The sequence below is a fragment of the Drosophila arizonae genome, chromosome 5, assembly GCF_054131065.1.
Source record: "Drosophila arizonae isolate 15081-1271.41 chromosome 5, UAZ_ARI_1.0, whole genome shotgun sequence".
In the NCBI taxonomy this organism is placed as follows: Eukaryota; Metazoa; Arthropoda; class Insecta; order Diptera; family Drosophilidae; genus Drosophila; species Drosophila arizonae.
In genome coordinates, this window is record NC_142925.1 from 3,987,996 (window position 1) to 4,001,438 (window position 13,443).

The 13,443-nt window shown below is 37.2% G+C and overlaps 1 protein-coding gene across 2 annotated transcripts in view; it reads right to left on the bottom strand.

The window, feature by feature from the left end:
- Positions 1–4,146: 4,146 nt before the first annotated feature.
- The window catches only part of LOC108615542 (uncharacterized), a 70,962-nt gene continuing 61,665 nt past the window's right edge, over positions 4,147–13,443 (bottom strand). For both annotated transcript variants that reach the window (XM_089471861.1, XM_089471862.1), the window contains one exon: positions 4,147–6,162. In XM_089471861.1, coding sequence (XP_089327987.1) covers positions 4,351–6,162 — 1,812 coding nt within the window. In that variant the 3' untranslated portion in view covers positions 4,147–4,350. The remainder of the gene's footprint in view (positions 6,163–13,443) is intronic.

Sequence of the window (13,443 nt, forward strand, 5' to 3'; positions counted from 1 at the left end):
CTTTGGCTATTTAGCGCGCAGGTGTGCCCAAATTTCATATACTATAAACATAATACTACTTTTTGCTAGTATATAGACTTACTATGGCGCGTAAACTTTAACGTAATTTGAATACTGAAATAAGCTTTATACCTATTATGTGCTTGATTTGCACACTGTGTTTATATTTAGTAACTTTGAAAATATACGAATCACCAAACATGATTTATGAAGTCTTTTTATATATATCAGATATTTACCTTGCAACTTTATCAACACAGCCGGGTTCAAGTCACGCAGGGCAAAGGCCAATGATTCGACATTAGTTGTCGCCTGAGTTGTTGTTGTTGTGGTTGAATTTGCTTTGACCAAACATGACGTTATACAATAAACAAGAAAGGAAAATGTTTGAGCGAGGCGAAGGCGAAAGTGAGTTCCCAGCTGCAGTTGAAGATGCAGCTGCACTCAGTATACCGTTAGCTATAACTGTCATAATCAGCAAATATTCCAAAAGACAAAAAAAAACCCCAATTGGAAAGGAGGAAGCACAACGTGAACCGGCGTAACCAATGATAAATAGCCAATGGCTAGCCAGGAGCGCGGTAGGGGTGGCAGATTGAGAGAGAAGGAGAGGGAGATAGAGACGTCGCCTGTCATTCGTGAAATAAATAAATGCAATTTGTAAATTATATTTTATATTTTTTTGTATTTTTCGTTGGTTTTATACTTTTTAGGTATTTTTCTTGGTTTTTTTTATTGAAATTCCTTACGATCGCAAGAAGCGCACAGAAGTAATATGTATATGGTAAATTGTTGTTGTAGATACATACATAATAATAATAATATATAATTAAGATTATTTATATAATATATACATATATGCATATATGTTTTGTAATATGTAAGTAATATATATAGTATATATATATGTATATATATATATGGTTGTGTATCTATGTGTGTGTGTGTATATATAGTTTATCTGTGTGTGTTAGATATACATATACATATATATAGTAGATTATAGCATAATTATAATATTATATACAAATCTCAAGATTGATTGATTGATTTGATTTCATTTCATTTCATTTTGATTTGCTTTTCTTTTTCTAATTTACATTTGATTTTTTTCTGTTTTTTTGTTTTGTATAAATTTAAAATTAGATTTTATTCATATATATATTTTTTTTAATTGGTTTTCTTGTTTTGTTGTTTTTTTGTTGTTGTATATTTTCTACACACTTACAGACTATTCGCTCTATTTATCATCATCATCGACTTCAATGCGATTTTCATCAGCTTTCAAGCATTCGCTCTCTTCTCTTTCACTTTCTTACATAGCTATATATGTGTGTATATGTATATCTGTATATAAGTTTCATATATTTATATATAAGTCATGCAGCCAGGCTGTGAGCAGAGTTACAAAGTGTCTTGCTCAAATTTGCATTTTGTGAATTTTCGGTTTTCTTCTTTTCTAAATTTTGCTTTGGAATCCATACACACATACATTCACGCACGCACACACACACATAAACATACACTCATATACATATACACATCAATCAGTTTGCACAAAATATGTTTAAAGCTAAATATAATTTTAATACACATTACAAAAAGGTTCAAAAAGAAACAAAAAACTTAACTAAAAGTTACAAAATATATAATTAAAAGAAAAATGTGTTAAACGCAAATTAAGTAAAGTTAACATTGTCAGTGCCAACAGCTAACAGCAAAGTTAACAGTCTGAATGTTAGCTGCAACAGCAGTGCAAGCATTTAACAGCAACATTAACAGTTAATAGCTAACAGTGCCACAACTAACTCTGAGACAGAGCTAACAGCGTGAGAGTTAATAGTTAACAGTTAACAGCACTGTTTAACATTACAGAGGAAACATAGCTTAAACCATTTTTGTTTCTTTTTGCTTTTTGTTGTTGTTGTCTTTCATTGAATATTGTTTTCATATAACAATAGACAATCTCTCTATATATGTATATTATTTTTAATTGTATTTATATATAATATGCTTTACATTTATATCAGTTGAATCATTCATAAATTATCACCCAGCAGTTTTCCTTTCATTTTCTTTCTCCTTAACGAACAAAAGCCGAAAGATATTTCTAAACAAAAAACAACAAGAAAACACATGCATTCACAATCACAATCAATCAAACAATCATTTTTGCTGCTGCTGTTAACTAGATGTACAATAATTAGTTTTAGTTATTAGTTATTAATTATTATCATTATAAACTACAGTTCTAAACAGTTTTACAGTTATATATCATATATGTGTATATATATAAAAAAAAAAAAAAAACACTGAAAATATTGTAGCAAAGTTTTCTTTTTCAATCTTTTCTCACATTCTTCATTCGGTATTTTAAAAATTTGTTAAGTAAAAAATTTGTATTTTATTTCGTTTTAAGAGATTTTCTTTTGGTTGGTTTTCTTCAATTTGCAAGCTGCTTGTGTATAAAATGGCTAATATTTATATATTTTCAGTATTTTCCATTTTTCAGTTACAGTTACAGTTATTCTTTTGCTGCTGGTGCTGTTGTTGTTGTTACCCCCTTCCCCACATTGAGCTGAGATACATTTCGTTACACTTTTCAATTTAACTGCTTTTTGCAATACATATGTAGAGTATATAGATCTACATATATACCAAAACGAAAACATTTACATTTAGCATTTAAGTTTTACAGTTACAGAGAGTTAACATTAATGTTAATTCATATACAATATATAAATACAATGCATATCGATTATGATTATTATGATTATATTCATATTATGTCAATTTCGACAGCTAAAAATTGGACTAAGAATTACATTTGTATATATGTATATATATATTTATATATATATGTATATACATGTCATCATATCTGCCTTTTGTAAATTATATAGTTTAGTATTTTTTAAAGTATTTTTTCTTGTATTTTTTCACTATATGTATATAGATAGTATATTGTATTTAATTTTTTTGTTTTTCCATATAGTATATATATACGTAGATAATTTGCTTGGAATTTCGCTTATATAGCATATATATGTATATATATCTATATATGTATAATCGAACAAATTCAAAAAAGGATTATAAAATAATCGATACATAATGTGTGTGTGTGTATGTGTGTGATATAGTTATAGATGGATAGTTTTGCTTGGTTCATTGAGCTGTAAAAGTCAGAGTTTAGAATAAAAAAATTAATAATTTTTTTTAGTGTGTTGCGTCGCAATTTTAACTTTTTTTTTATTTATTACAAAATCAAAATATCTTAAACGTATTTTGCGAGCAGAAATTGGTGTTTTGTGAAAAGTGTTTTGTTATTGTTTTTGTAGATTTTTTTCTGGTTTTTGAAAATTTAGCAAAATTGTAAGAATTATAATTTGTTTTTGTTGCTGTTATCGTATACAAGTCGAGTTCTTTGATGAGGTGTTGTTTGCTTATGTTTTTTTTTTTTTTCGATACAAGGAAATTTTTTTGAGCGACGCTAAAAGACAAAAAAAATTTGTTTAAAGAAAATAATGGCTATTTGTCTGGTTCGTTTAACTAGGATGTGTGTGTGTGTGTGTGTGTGAGTATGGGTGTAGGTGTGTGAGTGTGTGTGGCATGTCCTTATGTATGGGCAATGTTTTTTCTTCTTTTTTATTTTTTGCCCATTGAACCAGCGAACGTCCTAAACAGCGGCTCTTCAGTCAAATCTATGTGATTATGCGTGAGTGTGTGGGTGTGAGTGTCTGTGTGTGTGGCTACATCAATTAACATCAAGCTCAACATATTTGCAGCAACAATTCGTTTGTAGAGAGTTAGACGGAGAAAGTCCTACTGCCAAAATCTAAATACAATTCATATTCATATATATAGACGCATATATATATATCTCTCTCTCTCTGTATATATAGAGAGATATATCTGCCTGATCTGCTACTGCCTTTAGATATATTGCTGCTGTGCCGTAGTCACATTCAAATATGTATCCTCCCCAAGCAACAACAAACTGGGCGCTGAACCATCGCGCGGATAGAAATATGCAAATTGTCCGCTATACGAATCCAGCACCAATTGTTGTTGTTGTTGTTGCTGTTGCTGTTGCTGTTGTTGCTGCTGCTGCTGCTCCTGCCTCTGCTGCTGTTGCTGCTGCTTCCTCTGCTGCTTCTTCTGCTGCTTCCTACTCAACTGTTGCTGCTGCAGCTTGTAAACTGGCATATGATTGATCTGCTGCTGCATTAGCACCAAGCTGCCCTCCTGCTCTGCTCCGCTATAGTTGTTGCTATTGTTAAAGTGTTGCTGTTGTTGTTGTTGCTGCTGCTGTTGTGGTTCGAGTTGCTGCTGCTGCTGCTCTTCCAATCACGTGCTCAACCAGGTCGAATTGCATGTGCAAATGGTGCTGGGTATCACAGGTGCATAGTAAACGCCATTGGCATAGATCAAGCCCGGCGGACCCGCCTGTATCTGAATTGTCTGCGTCTGTTGCTGGGCATCGGCAACAGTTGCTGCCGCATTGGCAGCCGTTGCCGCCACCGGCGCTGCTGCCGTTGCCACCGCTGTTGGGGCACCGGCGGCACCCGCCGCCGTGGTGCTGCAGCAGATGGCGGCTGCTGCCGGCGCTGCCTGTTGCATATAGATCGTTGGCGTTTGCGGCGCCTGCTGCGACGGCGCTGCCGCGACCAGCGCCAACACGGGTGACGCTTGCGTTTGCTGCGACTCCAACTGTTGTTGCTGGTGCTGCTGCTGTTGCTGTTGCTGCTGTTGCAGGTATGCTACATGCTGTTGCTGCTGCTGCTGCTGCTGCTGGTGATGATGATGATGTTGGTGATGATGCTGCTGTTGCTGGTGATGATGCTGCTGTTGCTGCTGCTGTTGCTGGTGATGATGATGCTGCTGCTGCTGCTGCTGCTGTTGCTGTTGCTGCTGCTGCTGATGATACTGATGCTCCTGCTGTTGCTTCACCTGATTGGCCAGCGACAGGATCAGCGACAGTGTCTGACGACGCTCGTGCCCCATCAGGCAGACGGTGGACATTTCAACAACATTATATAAATACATTAGGTACTCATACTGGAGCGGCTCCTCCTCGATGCCCCAGAAATGATTGCGCAAATAGGCCTCCAGCTTCGTTGTCTGCGTATTGATGTCGGGGAAATCGATAAAGAAGCGCGAGCACATATACCGCTCCAGCGTCTTGATCAGCTGCGAGTCAACAGCCGTGTATTTGCGTACCAACAGATTACAGTATTTCAATAGACCACCGCCGCGTATCTCCTCCGGCTGTCGCGTTGAGATCAGTTTCTTTTGCAAGTGATATAGGGCCTCCTGGAAATCGCCGTAGACCGACTCGCCCACCACCGTCGGATAGAAGTTCTCCGAGATGGGCAACGCGGCACAGTCGTAGAACAGCAGCAGCGAGTCCAATACGATTTGGAATGAGTCCACAGAGAACTCGAACTGGCGACGCATCGTGTCGACGAATTTGAGCTCGACATTCTTGTGACCCGGCGAATTGCCCAGCGAGATGAGCGACCAGCGATCGCCGTCATTGTTATTATTGACCTTAACCATTTTGCCAACGTAGGCCTCCTTCAGGCTGCATGTGTAGATGCGGCGCTTGCAGACGCCCTCGGGCATCAGGTCGAGCAGAGTGTTCAGCACGGCGGTCTTAACGCGATCGAAGACACGCGGTGAGCTCAGCTCGATGGCAAAGATCAGATCAAGATCATTGTATGGCTGATCCTCGCTGGCCAGCACATGACTAGCTGCGCCGCCATTTAGGCGAATGTCCTTCACCAGGACACCGGCACCGCCGCTATTCGCATCCGCCTCCAACTTGCGACGCACCGAATTGACCAGATCCTTCAGTGTCACCTCCAGTGTTGGAAAATTACCACGTCCATGTATGGCCACCTTCTCGTCCATGACAGAGTGCAGCTTGCGCACCTGCTCAAATGATAGCACCGCCAGCCTCTGTGTTCCGCCCGTATCGACGCTCTCCAGCGAACCGTGGTCCGATGTCGAGGCTATCGATGAGCCCGAACTGGGCGATGGAGGCGGCGTTTCGGTGCCTCCATCCGAGTGGAAACCATCGTCGATCTGATAGACGTCCATTCTGTTGTTGCGCTGCTGATGAAATAGTGGTTCGGCGGCTCCGTCTAGTGTCCCGCACTAAAATGGGAAGAGGAAGAGCTTTAATTAGTTGCTGTACGATAAGAGAGTTATCTATTTAGATATGAATTAGTTTTTAGCTGAACAAATTAGCAAAGTTGATGAAAATTGCATGAATTGGTGTCGCGGGAGCTTTTGCTAAAAGCTTTAATGAGCTTGCAAAGATGTCGGCAAAGCTTTAGCACATAACGAAGCTCATTGGGAATATATATAATGTTTACTTAAAATGTGAAGTTTCCCAAAACGAATTTAGAGTTTTAGTAAAAGCTCCATAAAAGCTATTACATGTGTCTTTGAGCTGTTAGCTTAAAGTTTCAATTAGGTTCTTAGACTTAACAAATATGACTTAGCTCATTGTTCATTTCAATGTTCTTTAAAAATATTCAAGAAAGTTACCTTAAAAGCTTGCACAACTGCTTGCAAAGCTCTTTAAGAAAAACAGCAAACAATTTTCCACGTTTAACAACACTTACGACTGGTCTAATCGCGTTTCATGGTCTGTAAACTATCAAATGGCAATAAAGCTCCTTAAAAAGTACTTAGATGCTTTCAAAGCTGCATTCAAGATGATATTTAATTTTCATTTTCACTTGATTAGAAGGTAAAAGGCAGGCCCTAGAGGCTTCTTAGAGTTGCTCCAAAGCTGAATTAACAATTTGTGGTAAATATTATGCTAATTCATAGTTTATAAAGCATAATATCTTGGGTATAAATCAGTTTCTAGCACTCAGACCAAAGCTCTAAATCACTTGGAGATGATTATCTTAATATTTGTGGCTTTCAACTAAACCAAATTCATTTCAATTCTCATGCCGCTCATATTGAGAATCGTCGCTTGGCGTTGCTTTAAATCACTTTTCAAGCTTTTATCATCACAAGTCAAGTTCTTTCTAATTCATGTATTCTTGCTTTAGTATTGGTTTTTATTTTGTACATTTTATTGCGGCCGGAATATTTTTTATGGCTCCCCAAAGGGGAACAATTTTTGTTATTTTGTAATTAATTAATTTGCGTTAAATTTGCTCAATTTGAGCGCTGGGTGTGTTTGTGTGTGTGCCTGTCTGTGAGGGACAGGCCTTCTACCTGCTGCCCCGCTAACCCACCCACACAGACAGACACACACACACATTCATACATAGATATTTGCTTAATTTGTATTCCCACACACACATTAAATTTGTTTATTTCTTTTTTTTTCTTTTGTTAATTTATTTGTTTATTATTATTGTGCGACAGCCTCAGCGCGTTTAGCGTTTCTCTCTCGGTTGTCTCTGGGCCACATATGTTTTCTTTTGCTATCTTTGCTTTTCGATTTGAAAATCTTTTGGTTTTTCCTTTTGGTTTTTCAAATTTCCGCATTGTTATCGATGCTTTGTGCCCGCCTCCTCCGCCTATCGGCATATGGGTCTCGGTCTCGGTCTTGGCCTGGGTCTGGGTCTGGGCATGGGCCTATTGCCATGCCATTTATGTCTCCTTCTCTCTCTCTGTATTATATTTCTCTATCTTTATCGTTTTTCGTTTCTATCTACTTTTTTGTTTCTTTTTGTTCTTCTTTCTTTCTTTGTTGCTATTTGCATTTGCGTGCCTATTTTATCAAAAACGAACAAATTTATATATATTAAAAATTCTAGCATATCTCGCTGCTGGCCGAGCATACGAAAGGCTGCCCAAGAGCCTCACTGTGTGTGCGTGTGTGTGTGTATCTAGGGGTGTGTGTGTATATCTGATATGCTGTGCGTTTCGCTGCGTGCAAATATGCCAACATCCATAAACCAATTCAAATAGATTCTTGCGTGCGAATGATTCACAATATATATAGATATATACATACACATACAGATACACACACATATATATCTCGTGAAAATATAATATATAACTGACGAGCTTACACGTACATATAACACTAATAACCTTGATTAGAAAACACTTATTGGGAAATTAGTTTTATCATTTCATTTAGTTTTCTTCTGCTATCTGTATACTCATTGAAATAATAAATGGGGTATATTGGCTTCGCTCAATGTCCATCTTCCTGTTCAATTATTTGTTAACCAGTATTCATTGAATAAGTAACTCGAGATGGGAAAACTAGGGAAGAGTCTAATCGATATTATCCTAAATTCCATTGAAATTAGGAACTTTGATATTCGAAGATATTCCCGAGTAGACCACAGCCGACAGAAAAATATGTAAGCTAGATATACTTTAGCTCGAGGTGGACGAGGGCATCTAGAATATAGTGTGCTCCATTGATATTATAAACTTGATAATTTCTATCTTTTCCCTTAGGTTTCGCTCCAGGTATTCCAGCTGAACGCGTATGAGGCAGTCACTACTGTCCGTAACATGTTTTCACTTATTTCTCTTATCAGACTATTTACAACAAGTTGACCTTGTTTTTATTTTTCTATTGTCTTTGACTTCTTCTTCTTCTTCTGCTTGGTTTTATCACTTCCTTAGCTTTCTATTTTATCATGATGCTCAGTGCTCTTTGTTTTTATTACTTCCGTTCTGCTTATCAGCTTTATAAGCTGCTAATGAGATTCATCTGCAACATTCCAGCTAATTCGTTAGATCGTAAACTTGGTTTTATCTACAACTTGATTGCACTTCATATAGAGTATCTTTATATATGTATATATAGCCTCGACTTGAATGCAGCTAAACCCGAAAGGGCAAATAGCAACAGCAACAGCAACAGCAACAATAGCAAATTAGATGACGCATCGCATGTTTAATTCAACAGATTCACTAATTAACTTAGATCACATAATCTAGAAATTTTTGCAGTTATTGTTGTTTTATGGCTGTGAAACGATCTGAAATTGTTTTTTTTTTTTTTTTTTTTAGTGATTTCTTTAAGAGATTCGAGCAGCACAGCAAGTACGTTCATTAAATACCTAATTAGGTTCTTGCTGAGACACTTTTCTAGCGCTGTTGTCTTCGTCATGATGATGGTGAGAGACAACGTATAAACATTAAATTTTGCGTGATATTATTTGGACTATTCAAGGTTTCTCGCTTTACTCAAATACAACATATATGCACATATCATTTTATTTGATTTGTGTAGCATAGTGTTTACTTTATCATCTTTGTTATGGAGTGTTAAGTAACATCTCTTTCTCTCCTCTCTCTGTCTATCACTCTCCTCCCTTCTATTTGTGGGCAATTATTTATTTATTAATTGCTGTCTGGCTTGCAATTTACTATTTTACTATTTAATTGTTAATTTTTTAATTGTTTATTGCATTTTCATGAGACACAAACACATAAATTATTTTCTGCTACTCTTTTTTTTTACACTTTTCCATTTGAATTTCTTTCGTAACTTCTTGTCTGAGTTTTACTTTCTTTTGCTATATATGTATGCATAAATTTTTCAAATTAAATTAACACTTTTTCACTTTTTTAACATTTTTTTTTTTTTTTTCTATATAAACATTTTTATGCAATTTATATTTTTTTCCCCATTTTTTTGACACATTTAATATACTTTTGCATGCCAGATAAGAGCGGTGTCTATATAAAAAAATTTTAATTAGCTGTGATAAAAGGCAACGGAAAAAAAACTATTTTTGCTATTTGGCATTTACCACTTAGTTTTTTTTTTTTTTTTTTTTTTTTTTTTTTTTTTTTTTTGCTGCGAATTTCACAATATATATTTGCAGCGTATACGCTGAACCTTTAATACGTATATGTATAAATGTGCGTGTGTGTGTAATAAATGTACGCTGCAATTTTCACCAATTTCTTCTTGGCACTTTTTTTTTTTTTTTTTTTTTGCTGCTCATTATTATTATGAATGTTTCAACTTCATTATGTCTTAACACGTTAATGATGCTGATCATGATGATGATTATGTTGTTTTGGCTGCAATTGGATTGCATAGCGACAAATACACACACACACACACACACACACATACATACATACATGCATACACTCGCACACTTATATAGATAGAGTGAGAGAGACACGCAAACAGGTGTATCGGTCTATGGCGTGCCTGCTGGCCTAGACAGACTTACGACTGGTCTCAAACAAAAGTGAAAATCGTTGTTTTTTCATTTCTTTCTACAGCCGAAGTCGCAGCAGCAGCCGCAGCGAAAAAAGAGAAAAACAACAACAACAGCAACAACTAGACGAGCAGAAAGTCTTTGCAAAGCAAAGCTCAAACAAGTGTAACTTAGCAGCTGTGCCTATGCATGTGTGTGTGTGTGTGTGTGCGTGGTAATGTCCAAAACGCAAAAACAAATATGGATTCCGTGTAGAAGCAGCAAAAGCATTGCAAAGGCAGCGTGATTATGAGAGGGGCGGTGGGTGGAGTGTACAATATCAAGCAGCAATTACCGTTTTTTTTTTTCGAAAAAAAAAAACAAGCGAAGACGACGCACCCGCGATAATTTGCTTTGATTTACGTTTTCTTCACGTTTTTTTTTTTTTTGTTGTAGCAGCGTGTTTTTATTTCTTTCTCTTTTTTGTTTAAATTTGCTTCTATCGATAATTATTCAATTAAATTGTTTGCGATTTATTTTATGCACTTTTCACTTTAAATAACACGCACCAATTGCATATTCACACATAGAAATATAATATTGAGACAACACAGCAAACAACAAACAACACAACTGTTATGATAATATTTCTGTTCAAAAATTTTGAAGCTAATGCGCCGCGAGCTCCGGTTTGTGGCAAGCGTTTGCGTTGCGTTGCGTTGCGCGTTTGAAAACGAAATGAATTGAAATGCTTATTAGAATATTCGCGAGTGAGCGGCAAACCGAAATAAAAAGCTTTTTCTGCCAGCAGCTGACGTCACGACGCTGTTCGAGTGAGTTGCGTTTCGCGTTGAGCGCAAGTGGTTAGTGGTGGTGGTGAGAGAGAGAGAGCAACCGCAGTCGCTGTCGCTGCCGACAGCGCGTAGACTGCGGCGCAGGGGCTTTGAGTGACTTTTGAGCGTGCGCTTGTTTTAGTTTTTTTTTTTTTTTTAGTTTTTGAGAAGGGCAAGCATAAACATAGCGAGCACTGCAGGTAGATTCTGACGGTCGCTCGGTTAGTCGGTCGCTGCCCGCTGCAATGCGACTCACTCACTCACTCGCTCACTCACTCAACCGAGCGCTCAGCTGATAGCGCGATCATGCACTTTACTGGTGTGCCTGTGTGCCTATGTGTGTGTGTGTGTTGATGTCTGTGTGTGCTGCTTTTTTTTTCTACCATATTTGTACTGCATTTTTGCTGCTTGCGCGTTTTCGATTTCATTATTTTTGTACATTTATTTAATTTCCATGCAAAGGCAAAAGCCAAAAGCTTTTGTGTTTGTGCAAACAAGTTTTCGTTTTTTGTCTTTGTTATTGTTTTTGTTGTTTTACTGTTGCTGTTGCTGCCGCAACGCAAATTGTTTAAATACTTCTTTTGCTATGGTTTGTTTCTTTTTTTGACGTTTGCTTTAGCTGTGTCCAGTTTATTTTTAGATTGCTATTTTTTACTAATTACCCGCTAGACCGCTGTTTGTATATCTCTATCTTTCTTCCTCTCTCTCTCTCTCTCGCTCGCCCTTCCTTTAACAGCCGAAAAACAAATCAACCGCAATGAGGCCCGACAAATGGACAAAAGCTGATAAGCGTGCGCCGCTTAGAAAGGAAATATGTACACAAGCAGACAGACAGACACACACACATACACACATTGTCACACGCATAGCCCAAAGCTCAAACACAATGCAGCAGAAGCAGCAGCAGCAGCAGCTGATGAAGCAAACCCAAAGATAAGCAGCAAATGCAGAAGCAACAACAACAAAGCTTTTAATTCTAATTCAAACTCTGAGTGCGGCTTAGCGAAGATCAAGAGAAAAAACATGAAAAAAAAAAAAAAAAATTATGTAATGCCAAAGCTTGCCGAAAATAGATTAACAGCACCACAGCAACAGCAGTAAATGTAGATATACATATAGGTATTTTGATTATAATTAAACAGTTGAATAATAATTGCCATATATTTTTGCACTTTTTATTTGTGTATTCATAATAATAATTATTATTTTTTTAAATTTCATTGTATTTTGAATTTTTTAAAATAATTTTTGTTGTCATTTAAATTGTGTTGGCCTTTCAATTTCGCAGGCATAATCGTAAACAGCAAGCTTTATATACACATACAGTTGAATGTGTATGTATATATGTATGCATGTACCGTTACTTTGGCATTTCGATGGAGAACGCAATGATCGGCACTTATTGTGAATGCTGCTGGTCGCTGGCTGCTGCTGGCCCATGGTTCAATGTTAATCAACGGCTCAAATCAACGGCAACAACAACAACAACAACAATAAGTCTGTACACACACCCAAAAATACACACACATACACACTCAACAAGTAACGCAATTCGAAAGATTAATGTTTGTTGTTTTTTTTTTTTCTTTTCAGCCTTTATGATGGATGGTTTGCCCCTTCGCACAAGTAAGCACTGCACAAAACTTTAATTTCAGCCATCGCACGCTAATGTATCTTGCAGATACACACACACACACACACATATACATACATGCACAGAGATACTTTTGGCTGCACTGCATTACAAACAGCCGCAACTTTTGCGTGTCTCCGCTTCGCTTAATGCCGCTGCCCCGTGTCCCCCGTCCCCACTCCCCTCCCCCTCCACAACGTCATCCACATCTCTGCTCTGCCTTGGCTCTATTATTAATGCCATTTATTGCATGTATCTGTAAACTATGTATCTGTATCTGTATCTGTATCTCTAGCTGTATCCATAGCCAACACTTGTTGCTGCTGCGGCAGCTGCTGTTACTGTTGCTGTTGCTGTTGCTGTTGATGGCGTTGTCTTTGGCAAGAGACTCGCGCATTCGCTTCACTGTGCCACTCAGTCACAAGACATTCAATGTGACCCTGACCTAATAAGTTTTAGCATTGTTTCTGCTTGCTCCCCCACTCTCTCTCTCTCTCTCTCTCACACTCTCTCGCTATCTCTTTTTTGTATCTTGCAATTGCCTGACTTGCATTGAAATTCCAGAAAAATTTAGTTAATGCCAGACAACGCAACTGATTAATTATATGTTATAGATAATTTATGTGATAAACACAAATATCCATTAGCCGAAGCCTTGAAATCAATTTTTTTTTTTTTACAGTTCCCAAGCAGTTTAAACGCAAATGAAATACGAGTAGCTCCGCTCTGGCTAGTCTAATAATAGGTATATACATAGATAGCTAGATTCATGTAACTGATAGTCGAGCAATGTTATTATGCTTATTAAATATTG